This window comes from Candida theae (genome assembly GCF_024610275.1).
Source record: "Candida theae strain CBS 12239 chromosome Unknown scaffold23, whole genome shotgun sequence".
Classification (NCBI taxonomy): domain Eukaryota; kingdom Fungi; phylum Ascomycota; class Pichiomycetes; order Serinales; family Debaryomycetaceae; genus Lodderomyces; species Lodderomyces theae.
In genome coordinates, this window is record NW_026261458.1 from 18644 (window position 1) to 44693 (window position 26050).

The 26050-nt window shown below is 39.7% G+C and overlaps 11 protein-coding genes across 11 annotated transcripts; 5 read left to right on the top strand and 6 right to left on the bottom strand. All coding sequences in view use genetic code 12, as the record gives it.

The window, feature by feature from the left end:
* Positions 1–59: 59 nt before the first annotated feature.
* On the bottom strand, positions 60–2627 carry NAN1 (Nan1p; the record flags this gene model as incomplete). The annotated part of the gene is made up of 1 exon (XM_051753488.1): positions 60–2627. One exon carries the CDS (start codon positions 2625–2627, stop codon positions 60–62), a length of 2568 nt encoding a protein of 855 aa, XP_051607431.1.
* Positions 2628–3012: 385 nt separating this feature from the next.
* Positions 3013–3231, top strand: KGF57_004011 (DNA-directed RNA polymerase core subunit; the record flags this gene model as incomplete). The annotated part of the gene is made up of 1 exon (XM_051753489.1): positions 3013–3231. The coding sequence occupies one exon, from the start codon at positions 3013–3015 to the stop codon at positions 3229–3231; it is 219 nt and encodes a 72-aa protein (XP_051607432.1).
* Positions 3232–3491: 260 nt separating this feature from the next.
* KGF57_004012 (Gly-Xaa carboxypeptidase) lies at positions 3492–5240 on the bottom strand (the record flags this gene model as incomplete). The annotated part of the gene is made up of 1 exon (XM_051753490.1): positions 3492–5240. One exon carries the CDS (start codon positions 5238–5240, stop codon positions 3492–3494), a length of 1749 nt encoding a protein of 582 aa, XP_051607433.1.
* Positions 5241–8830: 3590 nt separating this feature from the next.
* PGA54 (Pga54p) lies at positions 8831–9811 on the top strand (the record flags this gene model as incomplete). The annotated part of the gene is made up of 1 exon (XM_051753491.1): positions 8831–9811. The coding sequence occupies one exon, from the start codon at positions 8831–8833 to the stop codon at positions 9809–9811; it is 981 nt and encodes a 326-aa protein (XP_051607434.1).
* A 730-nt stretch (positions 9812–10541) lies between these two features.
* Positions 10542–13316, top strand: KGF57_004014 (uncharacterized protein; the record flags this gene model as incomplete). Its single annotated transcript, XM_051753492.1, has 1 exon — positions 10542–13316. The coding sequence occupies one exon, from the start codon at positions 10542–10544 to the stop codon at positions 13314–13316; it is 2775 nt and encodes a 924-aa protein (XP_051607435.1).
* A 235-nt stretch (positions 13317–13551) lies between these two features.
* On the bottom strand, positions 13552–15446 carry KGF57_004015 (uncharacterized protein; the record flags this gene model as incomplete). The annotated part of the gene is made up of 3 exons (XM_051753493.1): positions 13552–14973; positions 15047–15057; positions 15125–15446. 3 exons carry the CDS (start codon positions 15444–15446, stop codon positions 13552–13554), a joined length of 1755 nt encoding a protein of 584 aa, XP_051607436.1.
* Positions 15447–16237: 791 nt separating this feature from the next.
* Positions 16238–18371, bottom strand: BGL2 (glucan 1,3-beta-glucosidase; the record flags this gene model as incomplete). Its single annotated transcript, XM_051753494.1, has 3 exons — positions 16238–16955; positions 17372–18207; positions 18309–18371. The coding sequence occupies 3 exons, from the start codon at positions 18369–18371 to the stop codon at positions 16238–16240; spliced, it is 1617 nt and encodes a 538-aa protein (XP_051607437.1).
* Positions 18372–19156: 785 nt separating this feature from the next.
* Positions 19157–20464, bottom strand: KGF57_004017 (putative methyltransferase; the record flags this gene model as incomplete). The annotated part of the gene is made up of 1 exon (XM_051753495.1): positions 19157–20464. The coding sequence occupies one exon, from the start codon at positions 20462–20464 to the stop codon at positions 19157–19159; it is 1308 nt and encodes a 435-aa protein (XP_051607438.1).
* A 346-nt stretch (positions 20465–20810) lies between these two features.
* On the bottom strand, positions 20811–22229 carry BFR1 (Bfr1p; the record flags this gene model as incomplete). Its single annotated transcript, XM_051753497.1, has 1 exon — positions 20811–22229. The coding sequence occupies one exon, from the start codon at positions 22227–22229 to the stop codon at positions 20811–20813; it is 1419 nt and encodes a 472-aa protein (XP_051607439.1).
* Positions 22230–23099: 870 nt separating this feature from the next.
* IDI1 (isopentenyl-diphosphate delta-isomerase) lies at positions 23100–24074 on the top strand (the record flags this gene model as incomplete). Its single annotated transcript, XM_051753498.1, has 1 exon — positions 23100–24074. The coding sequence occupies one exon, from the start codon at positions 23100–23102 to the stop codon at positions 24072–24074; it is 975 nt and encodes a 324-aa protein (XP_051607440.1).
* Positions 24075–24340: 266 nt separating this feature from the next.
* Positions 24341–25543, top strand: LAB5 (putative lipoate synthase; the record flags this gene model as incomplete). Its single annotated transcript, XM_051753499.1, has 1 exon — positions 24341–25543. One exon carries the CDS (start codon positions 24341–24343, stop codon positions 25541–25543), a length of 1203 nt encoding a protein of 400 aa, XP_051607441.1.
* Between the last annotated feature and the right edge of the window lie 507 nt (positions 25544–26050).

A 26050-nucleotide genomic window follows, 5' to 3' on the forward strand; every position in this document is an offset into this window, starting at 1 on the left:
GAGGAGGAGGAGGGGGGTTGATGTATAGTGAGGATTTGTAATGTGTATGTATTTTTGCTTTACTTTACAATGTTTGATATACGATCGAATATAGATTCTATTTGAATCCCATCAAGGTTCTGGAATATTGGTTGGAATGTATGCAAGTCAATCACCTTTGATCTCTCTTCATCAAAACCTGCTTCATCATCATGACCATTAGATTGGTACCTGACGGGAGCATTACCATCACTCAATAAATCGACGTTTGCTTGTGCTGTGATCAACATTTGATTAATCTCATTAGCCAATCCAGTAATTTCACCAGCACTTTCCATATCCAACAAACTCGAGCTCAATGATCCCACACGCGTATCCAAGTCAACAAATAAAAATCCATCAGCTCCAGTTTTAACCGAGGCTATTCCCAGTGAATGGTGATGCACCGAGACTGGTTTCAATTGATTTGGTTTGAAAATGTATAATTTGGAGCTGATTTGTAACTTGTCCAAATCGGACTCAAAATTGGAGTATGAATTGATGGCTAAACAAATGAGGTTTCGTGCCGGATCAATAGTTATCAAGTTTTTGCCACCACTAGTTGTTGAAACTTTTGTCACTAGCTGGGTCAATTGACCTTTAATCAAGTCGAAAACACAAAATCTCGTCTTTGACAATACAGCGAGATTGTTGTTCAAGTACTTGATGGATCTGATTTTCGATTCGGTCAATATTGGAAGTTGAAACTCCAAGGGGTCAAATGTCCTACTATCAAAACAGGTGATTGAACATTCATGACTTAGGAAAATTGTGGAGGCATCGTCGGACCATGCTAATGACACTGCATCCGACACAGTATTTGAAAATGATGGTTTTTGTTTACGTAAAGTCCATGCAATTTGTTGTGACTTGTTTGTTGGTGCGCCACTACCACCAACCTTGTAAGCTTCCTTGGGGTATGATGGTCTCCACACCCTGATTCCACCTTTATTATCAGCAGTTAAGAATGCCACTCCGTTGAAATACGAAGTGGGTGCTGGAATCAATGACATTACTGGAGCGGATTTCCCATGAGGGTCAAGGATCTTTGTTGTCAACTCCCAATACCCATTTCTATTATCTTTATCCTTTTCCTTTTCCTTGTCTTTATTTTCAACAAACTTCCAAAACTTCAATGCGTATTGCTTATCGTTTGTTGACAAAAGACGATCAATTTCCGCACTCGTGACTTCATCGTAAGTACACATCCATTCGCCATCGGTTGTGAATTGTAGTAATGAAATTTGAGGATCAATCAATTTCATTTCCGAACGTACTTTACCAGTCGATATCACCGACGCTGCATGTTGAATAAAACTTTGTTCATTCTTGACCAAGTCAAAGGATTGAATTGATGATTCGTTAGGAAAGTACAAGTTTTTAGTTTTGGGATGTATTTCAAATTGACAGCTGTAGTCGTACCTCAATTTGAGTTTGTTGAATTGGTCCAAACCTTCTTTGGCAAGTCTCTTTTTCGTACGTGATAGTGTAGTTTTCACATTGTTGGCAAATTTGGGTCTGATTGTGTTTACTGACAATCTCGATACAAGATCCACCAATGATAAAACCAAGATCTCATAATTGTTGACATCAGTTCGCAACAACAATTCAACATAGTCATTCTTGTTATTGTCAATGTTGATCTTATCAATGACCCCATTCAATCTTGGTAAAAATTGTTTCTTTTCCGTCTCCAATTGCCAAAATACCAAAACTTTTTCAGCACCTCCTGAAAGTAGATAGTTGTTATCGTGCGAGAACTGCAACGCATCCACTTGATCAATATGCCATTTAAACACCCGTTGTTGCAACTTGTCGCTGGTCACGAGACCGCCATACAATACTTGAATCACACCTGCATTTGTCCCCAAGGCAACCAAGGAATCATTCGACACCGCTATAGAAGTGATTGGCGACCTATATTGGAAAGGTATCACTTCTTTAACAACCAACGACTCCAAGTTTGACACTGATGTAGTATTTACTTGTTCATCCTCTTCCTTGCTATTAGCAAAATAGGTGCTCAAGTCCAACAACAAAACCTTATGGTCATTCATGACAAAAGCCACCTTGGTACAGTCTAAAGACGCGGAATACATTAGCACATTTGGTACTTCGCCAATGACTGACACCAGCTCCGACGTCCTATCGATGGAGTTTATAAATCTTGTGTGTGGACTGGCACCCCTTTTCTTATCTCTCTTTCCAGTAATGACAATATACTTGTTGTGTCTAACACACAAGACCGACAATAGAAGTAAATTACCCAATTGTTGCTGTATTGAAGTTTGACCAATTATGGCATCACTCAACTTATCTTTATAATTGACAGTGATTATTTCTCCAAAGCTTTTGAAAAGAATGACATGGTTCGGATTAGTGACGTCCAACTTGATATCCACCAAGCCAGCCAAATCTAAATCTATCGTTTTTACGCATTGTCTAGTGGATATAAAGTAAACTCTAATCTGATGAGTTAATGTAGTGATCAAGTATCTTCCATCGTGCGAAAATACCGATGCTGTGGATTGTGAGTATGGGAAGTGGGTCGGTACTCCACCCGTTAGCATGGATAGTGACCATTCATCTATGCTTGCAGAAGAAGGCATGTTCTATTTTTTTGCAGTGAGGTGAAAATGAAGTGGTGATGATGTATAGTTTGAAATTTTTTCGAAATTTTTCGATGAGGAATGAGGGAATGAGGAATAGACGAAAAAAAAAAAATCGTTCAACATTCAACATTAATCATCATCATCATCATCAACTGATTAATCAGCATATCATAAGGGAACCCCGTGACTGGAAGCATCATAGGTACTCTACATTATCAACTTGTTTTATTTATTTACACTTACATACAGATTATCTCAACTATAAGCTGGAGAGGAGACACTACGAACAAGAATCTACTGAATAAACTATCATCAGCACAGTTATTTACATACACTTTCTTTTCTTTTGCCACCCCACTAACACATATACACATCCCCCATTATGATTATTCCAATACGTTGTTTCTCCTGCGGTAAAGTAGTGGGTGACAAATGGGAAGCTTACTTGGAGTTGTTACAAGACGAATCCATGCCAGAAGGAGAAGCTTTAGATAAACTAGAGTTGAAGAGGTATTGCTGTAGAAGGATGGTGTTGACTCATGTTGATTTGATTGAGAAGTTTTTGAGGTATAATCCGTTGGAGAAGAAGGAGATAAACTAGAGAGAGAGAGAGAGAGAGAGAGAGAGAGGGAGAGAGAGCGGGAGAGAGAGAGAGAGGGAGAGAGAGCGAGAGAGAGGAGTGGACTAGTTTGAAAGGAGTGGTTTGCTTCATATCATTTGTGGTTCTTATTGTACCTTTGTATACAGAAGTTTGATGAGCTCAAAAATGCATCACAGTTTGTTTCATATACTTTATATAAAATAAAAGACTTTCGAGTATTGGTGTGTAAAGTTTTTACATCGATTTTTTACCTATACACTTTAATTGTTGGCCTTTGCAGTGTCAATAGCTTGCAAGTACTCATAAAACCAAGCGTGCAATTGCAAGTGTCCATCAAACTTTAATCTCTCATCAACAGAGTGGACACCACTACCAACAAGAATATTGTAGACGTAAAATGGTGAATACCTGAAAATATTTCTCGTCAAGTTCCAGTAATATCTGGTATCGGTATTACCTGACATGATTGCCGGAGCAGTGGCGATTGGATATGTCAAGTTTGTGTAAACCAAGTCTTCAAAAACGTGTCTTGTAACACCCGACAAGTATTTCCAAACAGTATCATCGGTTGGTGTCAATGGTGCAGCTTCCAAGCCTTTATTTCCAGTGATCTTGAATTCCCCAGCATATGGAGTATCCTTTGGTGGCTCGTAAACAGTCTTGCCAAAAGCAGTCACAATCAATCCGTGTCTTTTGGCAACTTCAACAACACGTTCAGTGAAGTGACGCTTGACAGTGGCGACATTGGACTCAATAGCAACACGGTGGTTGACTGCTAATTTTGTGTCTTCTGGTAACGCATTGACTTTTTCACCTCCATTGATAATATCCAAAGCTTGCGATGTTTTGATAAGATATTTCAATAATTTACTCTCGGAAATCTTTGCAACCAATTTGGAATTTGCAAACTTGTCAAAACCTGATCTCAAGATAATCTTTTTAAAAGACTTTGGAATTTTGTTCTTGGGATCATGGACAGCAACACATTGGAAATATTCAAATATGGGGTTCTTGTTGGTCAAGATTGGGTCGTATGGATCTTTTTCAATAAGGTATCCCAACTCCGACACAATCCCAATGGATGTGTGGTCAGGTGGGATGGATGAGTGGCCCCCAGGAGTAGCCAATTCAACGTGAATATCAATATATCCCTTTTCACCCGTACCCGGAGTGGCAATCACTGTATTGGTGAATGGATCAGTAGTCAAACCTGGACCTTCATCAACTACAGCATATATTGAATCTTTACCCAATTTCTCTTCCAAGTATTTGCCAATGGCCGAGGCACCGCGGACTCCAGAAGCTTCCTCATCGAATCCAAATGCCGCAATGACAGTTCTGCTGGGGTTGTAGCCTTGTTTGAGCAAAAGCTCCAAGGTTTCCAAAATTGCAATCAAGACATTCTTACAATCCGATACACCTCTGCCGTAAATATACTCTCCATCGTAGTGACCTTCAAATGGTGGATAAGTCCATTGATCCAAAGAATCCTTTTGGACGGGGACAGTATCTTGATGAGCAGTCAACAAGACTGGCTTGAGGCTCTTCTTTGAGCCTTTCCAAGTGTACACCAACCCATAAGTGTTGACAGTGGTGACATCCAAATTTTCATAAACCAATGGGAACGTAGTTTGCAAGTACTTGTGGAATTTCTTGAATTTTGCCCAAACTTCTGGATCTTCATCCACATCAGGTTGATTGTCAAATATTTGAGTGTCAACTTGAACAGCACCCGATAATCTTTGAATAGACTCTTTTCTATACGTTGAGTCATACAAGATGTTCAACACCGACGAATTGTCTTTGTAATATGAAGCAGGAGCAATTGGGTCCTGCAAGGGGCAAACATTGGAGTCTGGGCCTGGAATTGGAGTGAGTGCAATTTTCAAATAGTTGAACAAATTAGTTGAAAAGAAAACGACTAGCAAAATGACAAATGTCAATCCTCCAATGATAGAGTACTTTCTTCTTTTGTTTGTGGAATCACCGTCCAATGGAAGACCAATCATGATGTATGTTTGATTGACGAAGAAGAAGAAAACGAAGAAAAAGTGAATGAGTTATTCTTGTTGAAGTGGGCTGAGGATTATCGACAATTTTATATTAGTGTGGCTCAAGAGGGTTTCGGCGGGGCAAAGGCAATAGTTAAGAGATTCTATCTCTCGGCTTTCCAAATCTAGTGGTTAGCGACAATCAGAAAAAAAAAAAAAGTGTAAAATTGACTCCGATTTTTCACGCACATAGATCTTAATAAGGAATGATAATTCCGCTTTATTGTTTTGCTAATCTGCTCTTCTCTTTTGTTTTTTTTGGTTGCAAAGCAACACGGAATTAGTCCTAAGATCTGATTGGACGATATGCGAAGGTGGCTTTGCTTGGAAGTGGAAGGGTTTGGAAGTAATTTCATAAGTCAGGGACCGTGCACTGCGTCTATCTAGTGACAAACGTATAGTTAAAGATTTGTTCTTGATCTTCCCAGAAACTAGTAACGTCCTAGACGGTTGTGGCAACATATGATCGACTCTCGGTGAGCTGCCTTGATATGAGCTACTTCTTTTGATCCTCAGTGGTGTGTGCTCAACTTCGATGGAGCATTTTGGGTCACTATCCTCTCTGAGATAGTCTCTCTCGACATGACCGAGTCTGAGTTCTTTCATTCAAGATGCAAGTCGAGGCTAAACCGGCTATTCTTGCGTGGTCCCATACGTTATGTGAACACTCTCTCAAGCTTAGACTAATTCGCATCTTCAGGGGCTGCTTAATCTCATGATATTTTTGAAACTTAAATGGCAAGTCTGGAACTGTTTCATTAAGAAGCTTGTAAGTGCAATGAAGAGAAATGTGAGCTCTACAAGTATTCACCTTAAAACAAGACCAAAAAAAAATGGGCTAGACATTGTATATTCAAAAACAGACTTTGAGGTGAGGATTCCAGGTTGAGGCAGCTTGTGCTGATTTACCATGCTATGAGTATTTAGGGAAGTGGGTCCAGACCGACAACATATTCGACTCATCAGTCGCTTCTCGCAACAGCATACATATCTGATCCATCCACACTGAAGCTCAACTCATTCCCATACGAAACGCAACTCATAGTTTAAAAACGACACAAATATGTACACCGACTACACATGGCCCCTTTCAGATTTGAAAAGCACATTTCGGGCAGGTGTTATGCATGGAGACAAAATTTTGTAGATCAGGGGGGGGAGCCGACCGCAGTCATGTTTCCTTTAATACTCATCGGATCACAAAACTTGATGTCAATCGAAAGATGCTTAACGCTAGATCCTAGTTCATTTCGCCTAGACCTCTTCCAAATGGTTCTGTTGCCCTGCATTGAAATTGAACTAATCTTCATCCGAAGGGACTTGAACAGTTTACCTCATGTTGTATTCCCTTGTTTTTGTCAGTCACCTAAAGCAAGCTCTTTCTTACTAAACCTTACGATGGTTACGAAAGTCAACATGAATAATACGGTACACGAGAAGTTCGTGATCGTCACACGAATTTCATAGCAAAGTAGACAGAAGCCCAAGCCCGGAGTTTATACAAAAAGCAAATGTACAAAAACGTGATTCAGTGGTAAAACATTTCTTTACGGGAAGAACAAGAACAAGAACAAGAAGAAGAAGAAGAAGAAGAGACGACGAGATGAAATGGACACAATAGCTAGTTTCTCTTTGCTGTACAAAATTCCTACGCCTCGTAACTAACCTGACTTGCACCTTTCGTGTCTGTTACGAAAGGGACTAATACAATAGAAATTTGACAAGGCTTTGGCTAGCGTACAATAGTGGAGTCATTTCATGGTCACCGAGACGCTGCTAATATCGAAACACGATCGCGATGCCTTGAACAAATCAACCATGAAACACACCCCATCACTGTCTGTATGCGTAGAGTGTATTTTGAACGGCGATGTGGTCAATCGTTTGCATGCATATGATGTTATCTACGTGTGACGTGCTGATAAATAACCTAAATAAAAGAGGACCAAGTTCATGCAGCTGAAAATCCGTTCTGCCAAAAAAAATAGACGATTTCTACCGGTTTATATCAACCGTTGGTCAGTGCGTGTGTATCTTTGATCTATCGCACACTTGTAGAAGATGTGTATTTCATCAACAGAAAGCTTGGTATAGGATAGCGCATAGTTTTCTTTCACAATAAAAGGAGATATGTAGAAGATTACACAAGAAAACGCGTCTTTTTCATAACATCTACTTATATACAGGATACGCACATTAGAACATCCATACAGCAATACTTTATTCAAAGTATTTAGACGAAAAAAAAAAAAAAACAAATAAAATAAAACACGAAATTTTATAACAAACACAGGTAAACGTAAACATGTAAACATGTAAACATGTAAAATGACACAAACTTTACCATCAACAATATACTCAGACCATAAAGATTTCACGTAAGTCACACGAATTAAACACAACGTAGATAAGGTAGAGCTACCGTAAAAGCTTGAACTTAGTCACTCCATAAAGCAAGGGGAAATCTTGCACTAGGATATGCCACGAGAAGAAGGACCGATGACAGTATGTATACCCGTCCTGAATAGCGTTTGTCGGTTTAACTTCAGACCAGCGATTGAGGGGAACGATTTACGTCATAAGCAGTTTCACGAGCGAATGGCATCACGTTATCATAATACAGGTCTGCATTCAATTATAAGCCCCTTAAATGTATTATTACTTATGAACTATTTACCTTCGGAAGCTGAAAGGAGTTTGCTATTAGATGTTCATTTTAATATGTCAAGTAGGAACTTTTATTACACAGTAGCAACGTCCTATAGTAACTGTTAGTAAGGCTGACCCTTGAGTAGTCTAAGGAGAAGCTGTTTTCTTTTTGCTTGGTGTGTGTTTTATATTTTCTTGATTGCAAAAGAAAAAGAAAAATACAAAAAAGAAAAAAAAAAAAGAAAAAAGAAAAGAAAAGTGACGTTCCGGGAAAACCATGCACAAAATCAATATGCATCACAAAACTATACAACTATACAAAAATGGAGCAAATACAATAAAACCTATACGCGTTAATTTCATGAAACAAGTCAACATTCCTACAACCCTTTGTGCTTACAGGATTAGTTATGAAGCTTTGCTACAACAATAGACTCCCGTGCATACACAATAGATGAAAAACTTAGAGTTGGTTTGGTTTGGTTTAGTTTAGTTTAGTTTAGACGCCACAATTTCTAGTTCTATTGTTTAAATGGTTTGTATCGTCATGGTATGTTGTGTTGATTGCTTTGAAGGTTTTTGATCCTTTTGATTCTCTAATTTCTAAAAGTACATAAACAATTTTTGACGTGGAAAAGTCTATTGCCGCCCTTTAAAAAGTTTTCCTTTTCCTCTACTTCTTCTTCTTCTTCTTCTTCTTATTCCCACCAGATCTTTCACCATTGAATTCCCACTTTTCGTCTTTCCTTAACGATTTAATATAACACCAACTATAGACATTCATTCCTTTTATATTATAGTTTATATTGAATTATCTACGTCAAACCCTGCAAAGAAGATACCCTTATAAGAAAAGTTCAGAAATCTACAATCTACAATCTACAACACCGTGATAAAAAATGCAGTTCAAACCTTTAATCGCTTTGGCAGTTGCCACTTCATTGGCTCAAGCTGCAGCACCACCTTTCCACTTGTACAGGAGATACGAAAATGCTACTGTCGCATCTTCATCATCTGAAGGATCAGCTTCCTCTTTCTCTTCTTCAGCAGAAGGTTCCTACGGATACTCAGCCAGTGTCCTTCCTACTGATCAAGCTGCAGCAGAGTCTTCTTCTCCATCTTCATTATCATCGTCGTCTGATGAATGGATTACCTCAACTATCATTGACTACGTTACTGTTTCCGATGCTTCAACCACTCAAACGTCAGCTACAAACACATGGACTACCACTTATCCAAAATCATCATCCGACGATGACACATCCATCACCTCAACTATTGTTGAATACGTCACCTTGACTTCAGGTAGCTCAACCTACACCTCAGCCACCAACACTGCTGTCACCGTTGTTGCAAACAGCAACAAAGCAGGAAGCTCAAGCGACACTACCACTTCAACCATCACTTCCGTCGTCACCGTGACTGATGGAAATGGTTCAACCAAGCTTTCTACTGAAACCGGTGCTACAACTGAAACTGGAGCTGGCAGTGCAAAACAAACTGTTGCTGCTCAATCAGCTACTGCTCCTGGAAACAACAACGACGCTTGTGTTGCTTCAACTGTTACTGTTACTGTTACCGCTGCTCCAAACACTACCGGAGCACCTGGTGCTGCTGCTTCTACTGCTGGAGACCAAGATTCCACCATTACCATCTCAACTGATGTTTACGTCACTTCATACCCAATTCAAGCTGCCTTCACCAACAGTGACACCACTACAACCATCACATCATGGGTTGATGTTACTCAAACCCAATTACACACTTTTACTTCTTCCTTGAATCACTACAACAATGCCACTTCCACTGGTGCTGTCGCTCCAACTTATGGATCTTCTGCCTACACCAACTCCACTGTTCCAGCAACCAGTGCTTGGTAAAGAGCATAGAGACGCCAGAATGAGCTTTAAAGGCAAAAGCTGTGTTTGACAGTTTACCAATTGGCATGATTATTCTTTGGCTAGTTGGATTACTTGTTTCTTTTTTTTTTTAGCGATTGACGCCAGGTATAAAGTAGTTGCAGTCTGTTTTTTTGATTTGACAATGGTACTTCGTTGTTCAATCGACTCTTCTATAAACTCCCCCCTCCCCCTTTTTTTTTTATTATAACTATTTATATTTTATATACTTTGTTTTTTTGGATACCTGTGCAATTTATACACTTAAACTTTTACTTTGAACAGTTGAAGTAGACTGAGCGTGGTTTTTGAACACTCTGGTTTTCATATTGATGGCAGAATTGTTGCATCCTTCATTTTTGAGGTGTGGCTGTAGAATTGGTCTACAGAGCAGAGCCTCTAACACTTTTGCTCACGAGAGCTCACCCTCTATGCATTTAGAGGGGTATACGCGACACATACACACATTGCACAAAGTGACGCGGTTAATTCCAAGAAAAAGTCAAATCCTTACGAAAATGAGAGAAACAAAAAACACGTAAAGAAAAAAATAAAAGAGAATCACATTAATAAAGGACCAAAGCACTTTTGTTTTACTGTTTACGAATCATCCTCTTGTCTGGCTATTCTGCGTACACAGCCACTCCGAATTAGTTGGTCCATATTCACAACTGCTACATCAAGTTATACTAAAACCCATCATTGAGGTACGATGTCTGCAGATTCGTCACCCTTTAAACCTTCAAACACACCAGTGTTCATTGATGATTCACTTTCACCAGTAAAGTTACCAACGCGGTCGCCAATGAGGCCACCACCATCAGGAATACCACATAGATCATCACAGGTAGGCACTCCATCTACAGCAAAAGTGAGCATTACAAGCCCATTAATGAATGCGGCACAACAGCATATATTGAGACCTCCATTCACTGAAAAGGCCAACAAAACCGCGTTTCTAAACATTGAATCAGCCACTCGTCGCTCAACTCTTGGACCAGTCAAACGGTCATTGTCATCATCAGATCGTCGTCAAACGTTGAACCTCAAACCGCCATCATCGCTAAACAAACCAGCACACACTGCTTCAATAACTTCGCCCTTGCACAAGAAGCGCAAGTCAGCAAACTTGAACAAAATTCAGCAATCCGCCCAGGAAATTGAATTGTACGTGAACCGGTTGAACGAAGACCGCGAGAGGAGGTTGAATCAATCGGGTTATAGATCCAGTATGTCAGAGACCGAGGCATTGAGCTCGCCCATAAAGAGGAGTGCTATAAACCTGCGCCAGTCTATGACACAGCTAAATGAGACCAGTGAAGTAAAGGAGCCTACTGAAGAAAGGCGAAATGAGGTAGCGGGAGGAGAAGGGGAAAATAATGAGGTGTCTGAAGAAGAGGTGGAAGAGCAGGAGGAGCAAGACGAGAAAGTTGTCGTACTTGAAGATGGAGATCCCAACAAGGATAATGATTCCATCGAAAATGTTGAAATTGGAAGAAGAGAAGATATTATAGAAACCGCCAAGGATTTTGAAGCCAACATAGATGATCTGCGGAGAAGAAAGAGGAATCAAGTGCTGACATCAAGACACGGACCAGGTTCCAGTGATAGCGATCTTGAGATTTTGGATACCAACTTTTCGCGTGAGCTAAGTCAAACTTTAACCCACAACCACATGACAAGGTTGATAAATGAGCTGAGAAAGGATAGGTTCTCGACCACGACCCCTGATAGAATGACCGAACCGCAACCACAAAGCCCGCATCCTCATCATGTAAAACCTAGTACTGTTGGCGACGATGATCAGGAAGAAACTGTTTTGAGCCCCTTGAGGCACGATTTGGAAGCTGTTAGTGAATTCTATGTTGATGATCAGGATAACGACAAGTTGGAAGATGAGCCAACCATGAATTTCCTAGATTCTCCAAATTCAAGACCAATGTTCCCATTAACGTATATTGAGAAGTTGCAATCGGAGAATCAAAAAGAATTGTTGCAGTTGAATCAAGAGCTCAGGCAAAAGGAAGCGAGAATCGACGAGTTGAATAAGGAGTTGGGTAAGCAAAGAGAGGTTGAGCATAAATTGCAACATGAACAAGAACTTAGCCAAATTCAATTGAGACAACTTGAGCATAATGTGGCGTCGTTGACGAAACGTAACAAGATTTTTGAGTCGTCAAATTTGAGCTTCAAGCGCAAGTTGATTGATTACAAGATCACCGTTAATGAGGTGGAGGAAGCGAATAACGTTTTGACAGACAAGAATAAAGAATTAGATAACAAATTGAGCAAACTTCAAAATGAACATAGTCAAATGCAAAAAGATCATATTGAGTTTACAATGAAAATGGATGATTATGAGACTGCAAAATTAAGATTATTAGATGAAAAGCAGGAGCTAGTGGAGAAATTGATTGATCTTGAGCAGGAATATGAAAGCAAGATTGATCTCTTGGAGGATAGGGTGAAAGCTATGGAGCAAGCCGATGATGAGCGAGAACGGGAAAATAAAGATCTCAAATCCAAACTCGAAGCTTCTGAGATCAAAGCTGATCAATTGCAGAAGGAGAAGGAGAAATTGCTGATCAAGATCGATGAGAATGAAGGTCTCATTAAGGATTTAGATCACTTAGTTGAAACGGATAAACAAGCTTACGAGAAGGAGATTCAAGAGTTGAAAATGAAACTCGACAGAGAAGTTGCGCTGTTGTCCGACGAATTGCGATTAGTTAAAAACAGCAACGCAGAGTACAAAGAGATGGTCAATGACTTGACTCGAAAACTCGATGCCAAAATTGCCCTGTTTGATAATCTCAAGTTGCAATTTGATCAACAAGCGAATGAATTGGAAAAAGCTGTATCTGAAAAGGATCACCTTGAATACAAACTTGCTCTACTTCAAAATGCTGAGTCGGACAAGAACCGTATCGAATCGGAATTGATTGATTTGAAAAACAAGTATGAGACTGATATATCAACTAAAGAAGACGAGATCTACAACCTTACCACTAAGCACAATCGCGCTCAGAATGAAAACCACCAATTAAAATCAAAATTAACTGAGTTGGAGACCCAACTGGCAACCCAATCACAAATGATTACAGCTAAAGAATCAGATATATCAACCTACAAGGCAGAAATTGACAAATTGCTCAACGCCATAACGACTCTCAATCAAGAGGTTGCCACAAAAGACTCCCAAGTGGCACAATTACGTAAAGATGTGGCGACTTTGAAATTTAACCATGAGCAAGATCTCAAGACCCAAGAGGACAAGTTGGTCAAGTATTTGCATCAGGAATATGCTCAAAAGCACATGACGAAGATGAATGAGTTGAAATTGTATTATGAGCAGGAAAGGAAGAATTTGGAACTGAATATAAAGAAGTTGACTCGGGATCATGATTTTGTGCTGAAGAATGCTGAAACTTGGCGACAAAAGTATAATGAGTTGTTGCGGGAGAAGGCGGAGCGGAGTGAAGTGTAAAGTGGGAGCTGACTGTTTAGAAAGTAGAAATGATTAATGAATGCATGTTTAGGAGACTGATCTGTGACGTGATTTTATCCAAAGAGATGTACATTGAACGGAACTTACAGTATACACTCTAGTTGTCACTGTAATCGACTATGAATACGAATTGAAAAAGACAACCCACCTGGCTGCAAACAAAAAAAGAAGGAGACAAACAAGGTCCTCAACAACAACCGCTTCTACTAAGAGATCATGATTTATCATGTTGATGCGACATCATCACCTCGATGTTCGAAACTTGATTCGACAACTCATACACCAAATCATCCTTGTGTTGTTCTCTTTCTTCAATATCCACATACTCTTTCCTCCCCCTAATCATCCAATCACAAAAACATATGATAAACACCACTCCAAACACCGCCGACGAATAATTCATATTGCCACCAGTGACAGGCATGACTGAAGGAAAGTTGTAAAACACAGTGGCGAAAATCGCCCATGCCACAAGCACCACATTGCAAATCAACCCAATACCAAACCTATTCAACCAAAACGGTCCATGCTTGATTTCATTTCTTTTGAAAATGAGACATACGGTAGGGATCATGTATGACAACAAGAGGAACACGACACACGACACGAGGATGGAGTTGAATGCTGTTGACGAGCCCAAGTAGATGCATCCAATAACCGCGACCCAGAAACACGACATGATGTGCGCATTCACCATGGTGCCGGTATTGGGGTTGATTTTGGCCCAGTATTTCGATAAGGGCAACCCGTTATCTCTGGAGAAACTCCAACATATCCTCGCTTGCCACGTATGACACCCGATGTTGCATCCAATGGCGGTGAGCAAGATCAAGATCTCCAAGCCCAATGCGGCTGCTTTGGACTCGGTGGCTTGATGGAAGATGTCCATGATGGGGACACCGGTGTTTGAGGACAATATGTCGTCCAAGTTTCGAATGCAAAAGAAGATGGCAATGCAGTAGGAAAACGCAGTGATGAACCCAACGATTACTGTGCCGATTATGGCTTGTGGGATTTGGACTGCTGGGTTCAATGATTCTTCAGCAATGTGGGTTGCTGCGTCAAGACATGAAAAACTCCAGTTTGGATTAATGAGTCCGACAATGAAGGCAATTCCAGCTGAGTTCCATCCGGTACCGTTATTGAATTCAACAAAGACAAATTTGGCAGTGGCAAATTCTCCCTTGTACATGGCCAACACGGTGATGATGATGATAATAAATGAAGCAAGGGAAATGTACAACGTTCCCGAGCAGATTGCTGGCAAGGGTCCTTCATAAATGTTGCAAAACGCCATGAGGATATTGAATACTTCGTAAACGATAAACACTTGCCATCTCTGTACTGTTGTTTCGGGATGAAATAGGGCATACATTCCGGTAATCGCTGTGGCTATGGTGATTGTGACACTGGCTGACGTGAAGACGGATCCTACCCATGATAATATACCCGTGGTGTAGGCCAACACACGAGAGTATCTGTGTGGTGCCAATTTCATTGTCCAGTATATTTGACCTGAAGCGTTGGGGTAAGCTGATGCCAACTCGCTCAAAGTGACTGCGATGCACATGGCCGTGCTTGCCACGATGATGATACCGTAAATGATCATCATGGGTCCACCAGAGTTGATCCCAGCCTAGAAGAAGAAGAAGAAGAAGAGTTAGTAAATAAAACGTCACTCATAAAGATGAAATATTTCTTCAACATACAATCAATGAACCTAGACAGGAAAAGTTAGTAAACTGAATACCTCTTTGGAAAAATGCCCAGTTTTTGTTTGTACATACCACTGATACCAAACCAAGAGTTTGTGATACCAAATCCAACCCCCAACAACGAAATCAAGCTGAAATTTCTTCTCAACTCGGGTGCATACCCAGTATCAGTTGAAAACTCCAAGTTTGCTTGAGCTTCCTGCAACAACCTGGCGGCCTCTTTTTCGTTCGTTGCAGCTCCATTGCTCATTGCTATTGCGTCCAAGTTTCTCACATTTGTTGGTTGTTGAGTCAATCTGTTGGATAGAATGGTGTTGATGATTTCTCCATGGTCGACGCTTTGTCTTTGCTGATGAGGCAGGGAAGACTCTTTCTTTTCAATTGAGTCTGACATGAGTGCTTGGTTTTGGGAATGGGGAGGAAGTTGTTTCAACGGTGCGTCAATTAATAATAGCGGGCTTGGTTGCTGATATATATAACCAGTGTATTAAGGAACCAAGAGTCGTATATATGCAACGTTCTTGTCAATCGAGGGGCGTTTTTCATTATCGTTTTTGGTGCTTGATTGCAGGCTGAAACAGCATCTCGGTTATCTCTTTTCACTTAATGAGGCTTATCTGAAGTTGCAATTTTTCAGCGGTGCTAATATATTCTCAATGGAAATCTCTCCAACTTTTACCCGATTTGTTCAAAAATATCAGAGTGTTACACAAAAGAGTAACGTTATTCACTCTTATCTAAATTAAAACCGTCAATTTACAGATAACAATAAACCACTAAGGCAGTTGACCACACCCACTTTATGTTGTTAACTTGTACGTTTATGTCAAAGAGTGAGCTATAATTGAGGCAATTTCAAAGTACATCCGCGTGATTACTTTCTTAGTCCATGTTCATTATAATTCGAATAAAACCACTACCAACAACAGGGAAAAAAAATGTCCTAAAGCATAAGTGTGTACGACGAAGGCATGGGACGTGTTGGTTCCATAATAATAATAATATTCAATAGCTTCAAACTCCACTCCACCTACATTCATACACAACAAATTACAAAAATTACAAAAATTACAAAAATTACAAAAATTACAAAAATTACAAAAATTACAAAAATTACAAAAATTACAAAAATTTATTTTTGTCCTCTGCATAAAAACATAAATCGTGCCTATGTCCACCAACCCATCACGAATCAACATAAACCTTCTTCTTCTTGGTAACTCTACCCCTCGGCAACATCTCAACATCTCTTGACCTCAACCACATCCAAATCTTGCGTCCACTCAAGCCAAACTCATCATACAAAATCAAACTCCACTTGCCAATGTATTCATCGTACTGGCACACACCACTCCACACTTGTTTATCATCGCCCTTGTATCTTTGATAAGTCAGCGTTCCTTCGTCTAAGCATGGGTCGCTGATTAATTGACGAGAGTCATGCTGGATGGACTCGAGAAAAATGGTGAATTGAGCAACGTCGTTATCAGGGGTATCTTTGTTACTACCATTCCCATGCCTCCCATTCACACTACCACTACCATGAGATAGCTTACTTTTGGACTCTTGCTTCCTTTGCTTCCTTTGCGTCTTTTGGGTCTTTTGGGTCTTTTGCTCCTTATGAGGCTCGATTCTAAACTTACCATGATGCCAAACCAACTGCGCAGAAGGACAAGAATGGTTCCGCGCATTGGCAAACACGAGATACTGCGCAGTTTCATACGTCATTGTCGCCATGTCAAAAGAATACGAGATTCCCGGCACTTGGGGTTCAATTAGGTATTCGATACCGGGTTGGAAAAATTGTGGGCCGGTTATAACTGATTGACTTTGTGTTTGCCATGTGCCGTGAATGTTTGGTGGTTGGAATTTGACATGTTTTGTTGATGTTTGGGATAGGAGACTGATGAAGAGGAGTGTGACGTGGAACATGATTCACTGTGGGACGTGTAGGGGGGTGTGGATGGAGGGGCATTGTAACAAGCTCTATGACGTTTGTGCATGATCTGGATCTTCATCTAAATTTAAACCATCTCGAGAGAATTTTAGGAATGTATACCAAACATTTTTTTTGCAACCTTTTTCCTAAAACACAGAACTGAATCAAAGAAAAAACTTTATACCTTCACTTTTTTATATTTTTTGTAAAAAGACAAACTCTAAATACCTATATAAGTTATATATATATATATATTTGTATATATATCTCAGCAACGTAGAATGAAAACCAAGACAGTGTTTGCTGCCTGCTAAACTTTTTTTTTTTTTTGTTTTGCTTCTCCGAATAACTTTTAATCAAAGTTACAGTTGATGTCATACTTCAACTTGTTGTTGGCATCCCAAACACCCCAGTGCTTTTCAACATCGGAAATGCCTGAAGTGTCTGGCTTCCAAGCTTCATCAATAGCCTCGAATACAGCAACATTGACACCCCAGCCTCTCATGGCACAGATGGCGTTTTGCCAAAAGTTTTTGGCGTTTTCGACACCTGGTTGAGAGCTTTCAAAGTTTGATCCGTCAGTTGGCCATCCGGTTTCGCCAACCCAGAATTCGATGTCGGTGGATCCTTTAACAGTTTGGATGGTTTGCAATGCTTGCATGATGTCATCAAAGAAGGAGTATGAAGCATTTTGGTTGGTTTGTCCTTGCCAGTAAGAGAAGGCGTTTGCATAGACAACATCTGCGGTTTGGATAGCTGGCTTGGATCCACCATCAACCAAGACATTCCATGAATCAACAGTTCCTACTGGAACACCTTCATACGAGTTTCCATTCTTGTCCTTGATTCCTTTAACAAGGTCCTTGATTTCATTGATTTTCTCAGACAATTGATCAGCAGTCAAGTCGTTTCTGTAAAGGGCTTCTGAACCAACAAGGAAAATCTTGATTGTTGAGGTTGAGATTTGGGTCAAGTATTGTTGCAATGCTGACTTCTCTGCTTGGAAATGAGCATCATCGGTTGGCCAAATACCCAACATGATTTGAAAACCTTCAGCTTCAGCTGCTGGACCCAAGTTTTGCAAAGTGTTGCAATCGGAGACTGCATAGGTTTTGATGATTGAAGATGAACCTTTGATTGTTTCCAAATCGGATTTGAATTCATCAACAGTTTTACAGTTTCCCGAGTTATCCTTGACACCCAAGTTGAATGCAAGCTAGATATACTTTTTGTTAGTATTGAGAACGACTGGATAAGACAAAGTCTACTATTGCAGTTGCAGTTGCAGTTGCAGTTGCAGTTATTGTTTATACATACGTCACCAATGGCATTGGCAGTGGCAAGACCTGCTACTAAAGCTGACAATAATTTAAATTGCATTATTTATGAGTAACGATGGGAGCGAGTGTGGGGTATTTGGGTGTTTGTTGTTGTAGTTGTTGTTGTTGGGGTATCAGTATGGGTGAACTCAGTCCTTGAAGAATGTTGAAAAAGAAAGGGTTCAAAAAGTGAAGGGTTGCAAGATTTTTTCTTCTCTTGTTAATATTATTACTATTATTACTATTATTACTATTGTTGTTGTTGTTGATTTTTTTTTTTCTTTTTCTTTTCAATTGCGGTTTATTTGTTTCTCTTTCTTTCTCTCTGTGCTATGCTATGCTGTTTCTGTCTGGGCAGATCGGGTGAGAAGTTTTTATTTTTTTATTGATTTATTTATTTTTCTTTTGGTTGTTTATTGTTGTTGGATTGTCCAATTGTACACTACCCTAATACATATGTTTGTGGTTTATATACAGGATAATTGCCTATTTAAGACATTTGTCGGATCAAAAGGGGAATTTACAAACAACAAACAACAAACAGACAGACAGACAGACAGACAGACTGAAATAGCCGACACACATTATTAGTTCTAGATTTGCTTCTTATAGATACACACTCACATTCATATTCCATGTATTCACCGCCCCAATGTTACGTCTCAAACAGTACAGCTTTACACTACTAACCCTTTTGGGAAAGCTTGCGTCTACATACAAATAACTTTCTTTTCTGACGTTTAATTCTCGGTTTCAGAACCAAAAGTGGCACCACATATCATATCAAAACATCATCAACCACTACACTTTGATCTCTAAAGTAATAGCCCTCCCTCTACCTCCTTTCTATTGTTGTAATCTCGTCAACGCAATCAAAATTGCGTCTTCTATTTTGCAACCGTTGGGAATGTCCAACCTATAATCAAACAACTTGACCACACTCTCCAACCCTTCAAACATCTCTTCCTTAGCCTCATCACACTCGAAATTTCGTTGAATTGTACCCAAGTTACCCAAAATCATCAACACATTCACATTCGTTCCCCCACTCTCTTCACTCTTCTTCTTCTTCTTCTCGTACGTCGGCACACCCTGCTCCTGCAATAGCTGATTCCACTTGTCAAAATAATCATCACAATTGACAAATATCGTCTCACTGTACCCATCAACCAAGGGAGAGTTCGTAAACAATTTATTAAACTGGACATCATTCACCATTCGCACATGATATCCAAACGACAGTCTGTGTCCATGGACGCCATATGCCAGTTTTGCACTGACGATAGTCTTGTTTCGCACATCAACAGTGACTCGTGAATACACTGGCAACTCTCTAGCTATGTCCAACTTCATCGCTTCCGATTCACCAATATTGACATATTTGCTGACTGTCACCTTGTGAGGAGATGGCACCAATTTGTTCTTGTTGGATTTCGATTTGGTCTTGATCTTGGGTGTGGCTCGTGGGATAATCACCCCTTCTTTGAAATGTTCATGGACATTGTTGTTTTGCATAAATGGTAAACTGGGGATCTTGGGTAATTTAGAAGCATATTTGAATTTAGACAATATGGTGGCGAATTTGGGGTTCAACCGCGGCAGAAACATGGTTTTGGTCAAGTATGGAGGAGTTATGAAGAATTGTAATAGACTGGCTAATAACAATGCATCATCAATCTCATTGCTGAGAGTGCCGTTGTTGTTGTTGGTAACCACATGGAGTTGATTATCCAACTCTGATGTCATTGCAACGGGCTCTTGGGTAACTTCAGGAGCTGAGCTGAGATCAACTTTGGTATCGTCATCCTCTTCACTGAAAACGACCTTCTTTCCAACACCAGGGCCAGAAACCACCACTTCTGTCTTTGCGACACCATCATGATTCTTCTCAGTGTCCTTCTCTTTACCCACAATCTCAACTCCCTTCTCAACTTGCTTCAAAACAACAATTTCAGCAACGTCATAAATCAAACACGCCTTCGCTATCTGATACGCAATCATGGTCTTCTGTTGTAGATTGTATGCATTCTTGGCCGATATTACACTTGATGGTATACATATTGAAATTGACTGGTGAGGTTGCTGTTTTGTTGGTTTCTTGGTTGTTTTTACCTCTGGTGAGGCAGCTCCACCATCAATTTTCCTTTTAGACATGAGCGTGAGCTATGTTGATGAAGTGATTTACGTGGGAGGGGGGAGGGGGGGGAAGTGGCTTTCCTATTCTGTACAAATTGAATTTTCCAGATGCTCATCAGGCAAAAAAAAAAATCTACGCTACCACAACTTCTTGCAACTTTCTTTTTTTTTTTTTTTTCCACCTCACTTATTACACTGTGTTTCTGAACTTCTATGAAAATGCTATTATATACTGACATTAAAAACTATGACTGTAATTATATACTTTCGTTTGGGACTGATGCTCTACTAACTAAATTCTAGCTTCTCTTATTATTTTTACTTTTTATTTTTTTTCTTTTTTTTCTCCCTCCCGCAAACTCATCTAATTTTGGTCTTCTTCCTCATCATCTTGCTCCTCATCCTCAAAATCGTCTTCCTTAAACTTGGCAATCTTAGCCTTGGCCCTTTCAATATTAACCTTTGTCTGTTCTTCTTGCTTCTCTTGCAATGCATCCAAGGTTTCCTTCAAAGTCTTGATAGTTTCAGGAACATTCTCCTCCTTCAATGGATAAGGAATGGTCAAATCACTCAATGCAACAATGATTTCGGGTGCAACGGTGAAATTCTTTTTACCACTATGCTTTTTAGCATTCTTGCCCTTCTTCTTGGTTCCAGTAAAGAAATCATCTTGTTCCTTCTTGACAACAACCAAGTCTTCGGGAAACTCAATGACTCTAGCTTGGTTCTTGGTGGTTGATGGGATTGATGATCCATTGGATGAAAGTGATGCGTTGTTGGCAGTGGCGGCGTTGGTGGTGGCTGGCTTGACATAAGATGGATCAAAGTAGGACAACAAGTTGTGGATAGAGTTGATTTCGGCAGTGAATGCAGGGATGGAAGCATCGGCCAATTCTTGTTCGGCTCTTTGTTTCAACTTAGCTTGCTTTCTCTCAGCTTGTTGAGCCTTGTACTCTTCTTCCCTCTTTTGTCTTTCTTCTTCCATTTGCTTTTTGAAGTGTTCAAACTTGGCGTCAAAATCACTTCTCAATTTTCTAATTTGATCATATTTGGCATCTTTTTCCTTTTTGATTTCTGATCTCTGATCATAAATTTTGTTTCTCTTGGATATGGTTGATTTGTTAGACTCATTAATTTCATCCAATTTCTTTTGAATGGTTTCAAATTGAGCTTGGACTTCCTTATTATGAGTTCCTTGCAACTTCTTCTTCAAATCAGCAATCTTTTCCTTATCTTGATCAATTGAAGCTTGAATTTTTTCAATTGATCCGAAATCTTTACGCAATTTACGCAAAGCACTCATTTCCTTGACAAATCTTCTCTCATCAGCCAACTTCAAGTTTCCTGCGTCAATGGCCTTATCCAACGAATCAATTCTGGCGTCGATTTCAGCAACGTTTTTGAAATTGTTCTTGGAGGTTTGTTGTTGAATTTCAGCAATCTTCTTCTTCATTGAAGAATCAATAGACTTGATTTGTTCGTTGATATTGTTTCTCTCATTCTTGGCGGACGATTGTTTGGAAATTAAAGTCTTTAACTCAGCTTGCAACTTGTTTCTTTCATCCATGACTTTTTGATCAATTTGTAATTTCTGGATTTGTGCATTCAATTCGTTATTGGTCAAATCCAATTTCTTGATCTCCTTCTTCAAAGCTTCAACTTCTTCCTTCATGGCTTTGTCATCTGGACGTTTGATGAACTTTCTTTGAGTGGAAGAAGACGAGGATGATGGGGGAGTGGTTGCATTAGTAGCAGTGGTGGTGGAAGTTGAACCAGCAGACATTTTCTTGGTAGTAAAAACAGGGCAAAAAAAAAGGGTCGTGAACGGGGGGGGGTAAGGGGGGAAGGATAAGGCAAATCTAATTCAAATCAAGTAGATTAGAAGACAAACAAACAAAAGGTTATAGTTGGACCCTTTAGTAGCTCAGTACTAATTGTGAAATTGTAGAATTAATCTGTAAAGATCAAAAGGACTGATTTTATTTGTTACGTGGAAAAAGATACATATTTGTTGAAAAATTTTTAGAAAACCGAAGGCAATATAAAGTACTGCATATAACACGAGCGATAGAGTAAATTTGATTGACAGGTAATATAATTGGACTTGCTGGAAAGAAGTAGTACACCAACTTTCAAGCACTTGCAACTGATACAAACAAGGTGTAATGATGCTTCTTTTTTGAGTATTAAGAAAGGTACGATAGCTTTGAGTTTCAGACTTTCCGACGCGGTAAGAAGGGGAGGGGGGGGAAACTGATTTCCGAATCGTTTGTTTAAAGGGGACCCGTGATTACTAGTACCAAAATATAGAAACGGGAGTTTCCCAAAGGATTACCTTTGCCTGTGGGGTGTTTCGTATATGATCTCGTTGTCTCTCGTATACAAGGCTAATGGTTACCGAGTTTATCATGTTAAACGAGATTGACACAGAAACGTTAACTAATGCTACCATGTCAATTTAATTTTTGTTTTCAATTTTTTTTTACGTTTCTTTTCTTCCATCTTCGTATTATCTTTTGAGTCCAAAGTTAAGTCAAACCTCAAAGGAGTGCAAAACTTATCAACACTGGTCCTTTCACCACAAGAGCAGACAGTGAAATATACATCACACTTGGCACACAGCTTAGCATATATTTTGTTTTTTTCCACAATCATGTCTCCTTCATCTTCATCTTCACCAACTGCAGCATCACCAGCAGCATCACCAGCAGCAGCATCCTCAGAGTACGCTAAATTGGTAGCCAGTCTCTCACCTGAGGAAATATTAACGAAATGGTCTGAAATTACTCCTTTGAAGAAGATTTCTGGTATTCCTAGATCAGCCGGGTCTGACTCATCATCGAACACCGCTAGTCAAGACTCTGATTTATTTACTGGCCATGATGAAGAACAAATTAGACTAATGGAAGAATTGTGCATCATATTAGATTACAATGATAAGCCACTTGGTGCAGGAACCAAGAAGTTGTGTCACATTATGGACAATATCAATCAAGGTTTATTACATCGTGCATTTTCAGTGTTTTTGTTTAATGAAGACGGTAAACTCTTGTTGCAACAACGTGCTGATGAAAAAATTACTTTCCCTGCCATGTGGACAAACACTTGTTGTTCACATCCATTATGTGTACCTAGTGAATTAGGCATAAACACCAACACCAACACCAACACCAGCAGCAGCAGCAGCACCACCACTAATACTACTGCATCTAATGATGTCAACGATTTGGCTACCGCCGTTGAAGGCGCCAAAGTTGCAGCACAAAGAAAATTGGACCACGAGTTGGGTATCCCATTGACAGGTGTCCCTATTGAAAACTTTACTTATTTGACGAGAATCCATTACAAAGCACCTAGTGGGGATGAACGAAGTCCATGGGGTGAACATGAGATCGATTACATTTTGATTTTGAAAACCAAGAATGACATAACATTGAATGCTAATCACAATGAGGTTAAGGACTACAAGTATGTGAGTGCTGAAGAATTGAATCAAATGTTTGAAGACAAAACCTTGGTGTTCACACCATGGTTTAAATTGATTTGCAAGACCTTTTTGTTCAAATGGTGGTCTAATTTGGACAGCTTGTCACAATTCAAAGATGATGAAATACACCGTTTACTATAGATTACAAATAGGAACGCTCCCTTTTCTTTTTACAGATGACTTCGTGTAAAAAACTTTTTGCTGTAGCAGTAGTTTAAGTCTTGTATGTTTAACAGAGTCAATTTGTATATCTCACCGGGGTTCTTGACTTCTAATCGAAAAGAAAAAACAAAATCTTTTTCTCAACAGAAAATCTCCATCGAAAGACCAAATCCACAGTACTCCGAAAATACAAAGATTACAATTAACAGGATAATATTCACACGAAAGCACCAACTTTCTCCAGTATGATATCAAGAAATGTTTCCAAAGCTTCAAATTTGCGTCTTTCGACAACCAACACTGTGAGATTACTAGCCACTGACGCTTCGTCAGCATCGGCATCTACTACCGAGACAACCACAATAAAACAACCAAAGAGAAAGCGTACTTTCTTCACCGACAAGCTCAACACCGGTCCATCATTCGACGATTTCGTCAGTGGTAAGGCCAAAGATATGCTTGAAGATCCATTAGAATTGGCAAGAAAAGACCCCAATGCCAAATTGCCAAGCTGGTTGAAAGTCCCCATTCCCAAAGGTAAATCCTTCCATAACGTGAAGAAAGATGTTCGTGAATTGAAGCTTTCAACCGTTTGTGAAGAAGCCAAGTGCCCCAATATAGGTGAATGTTGGGGTGGTAAAAAATCCGAAGCTACTGCCACAATCATGTTGTTGGGAGATACATGCACTAGAGGATGTAGGTTTTGCTCAGTGAAGACTAGTCGAGCTCCAGGTAAACCCGATCCAATGGAGCCAGAAAACACAGCTGAAGCTATTAGTCGATGGGGGTTGGGATACGTTGTGTTGACTACTGTGGATAGAGATGATTTGATTGATGGTGGTGCTCATCATTTGCGGGAAACAGTTGAAAAGATAAAATTGAAAGCTCCACAAATACTAGTTGAAGTTTTGGGCGGTGATTTCAGGGGTGATTTGGAAATGGTTAAGGTTTTGGCGGGGTCGGGATTGGATGTGTATGCGCACAATATGGAAACGGTGGAGGCATTAACACCACATATTAGAGACAGGAGAGCAACTTACCAACAATCATTGGCAGTGTTAAGGACGGCGAAGGAAACGAAACCATCATTGATTACAAAAACGTCGTTGATGTTGGGATTTGGAGAGACTGATGAACAAATTGTGGCCACTTTGAAGGACCTACGTGGAATTGGATGTGATGTGGTGACATTTGGTCAATACATGAGACCCACAAAGAGACACATGAAGGTAGTGGAGTATGTGACACCGGAAAAGTTTGATTACTGGAGAGACGTGGCATTAGAAATGGGGTTCCTTTACGTTGCTAGTGGACCATTGGTTAGATCTTCATACAAGGCAGGTGAAGCATTCATTGAAAATGTATTGAAGAAGAGGAGACACAACGTTGGAGAAGCTCCAAGGATGCTGTTGCAAGAGGTGAAACCTAGTATCTTCCGTAGATCATAAAAGGAGATTGAGAATAATGCGAAGTCGAGTTGTGTGTATATTCAGTTCAAAGGAGTTAAAATTAACAAACGCGAAATTTGGACTTGGAGTAACAAAAAACACTCTTTGTCATATATATATATATATAGCAATCATTGGAGAATGTTACATGAGAGATAAAGTCAATACGTGCCCCTTGAATGTAAGCCAACATCTAAACTGCTGAGAGTCTTACACTTTAACCTCTTGGATCACAATGATATTGTTTAAACACGCTTGTCAAATACACCTGTCAAATGCAATTGGTGTTCTGTTCCTCCGCATCTGAAGTTTTTTTTTTGTGTAATTAAAGAACATTGAATCATTTTTTTGTTTGCGAAAGTGCATTGTAATTCTTGTTGGAAGCAGTCGAAAGTAGAGGATATATCAGAGCAAAAGTCTTTTCACATAGATCCTTCCTTCTTGCAAATTATCATCCTTGAGTTCACGACAAAGCGGTCTCGACATAAAAAGGGAGAAATAGCACCA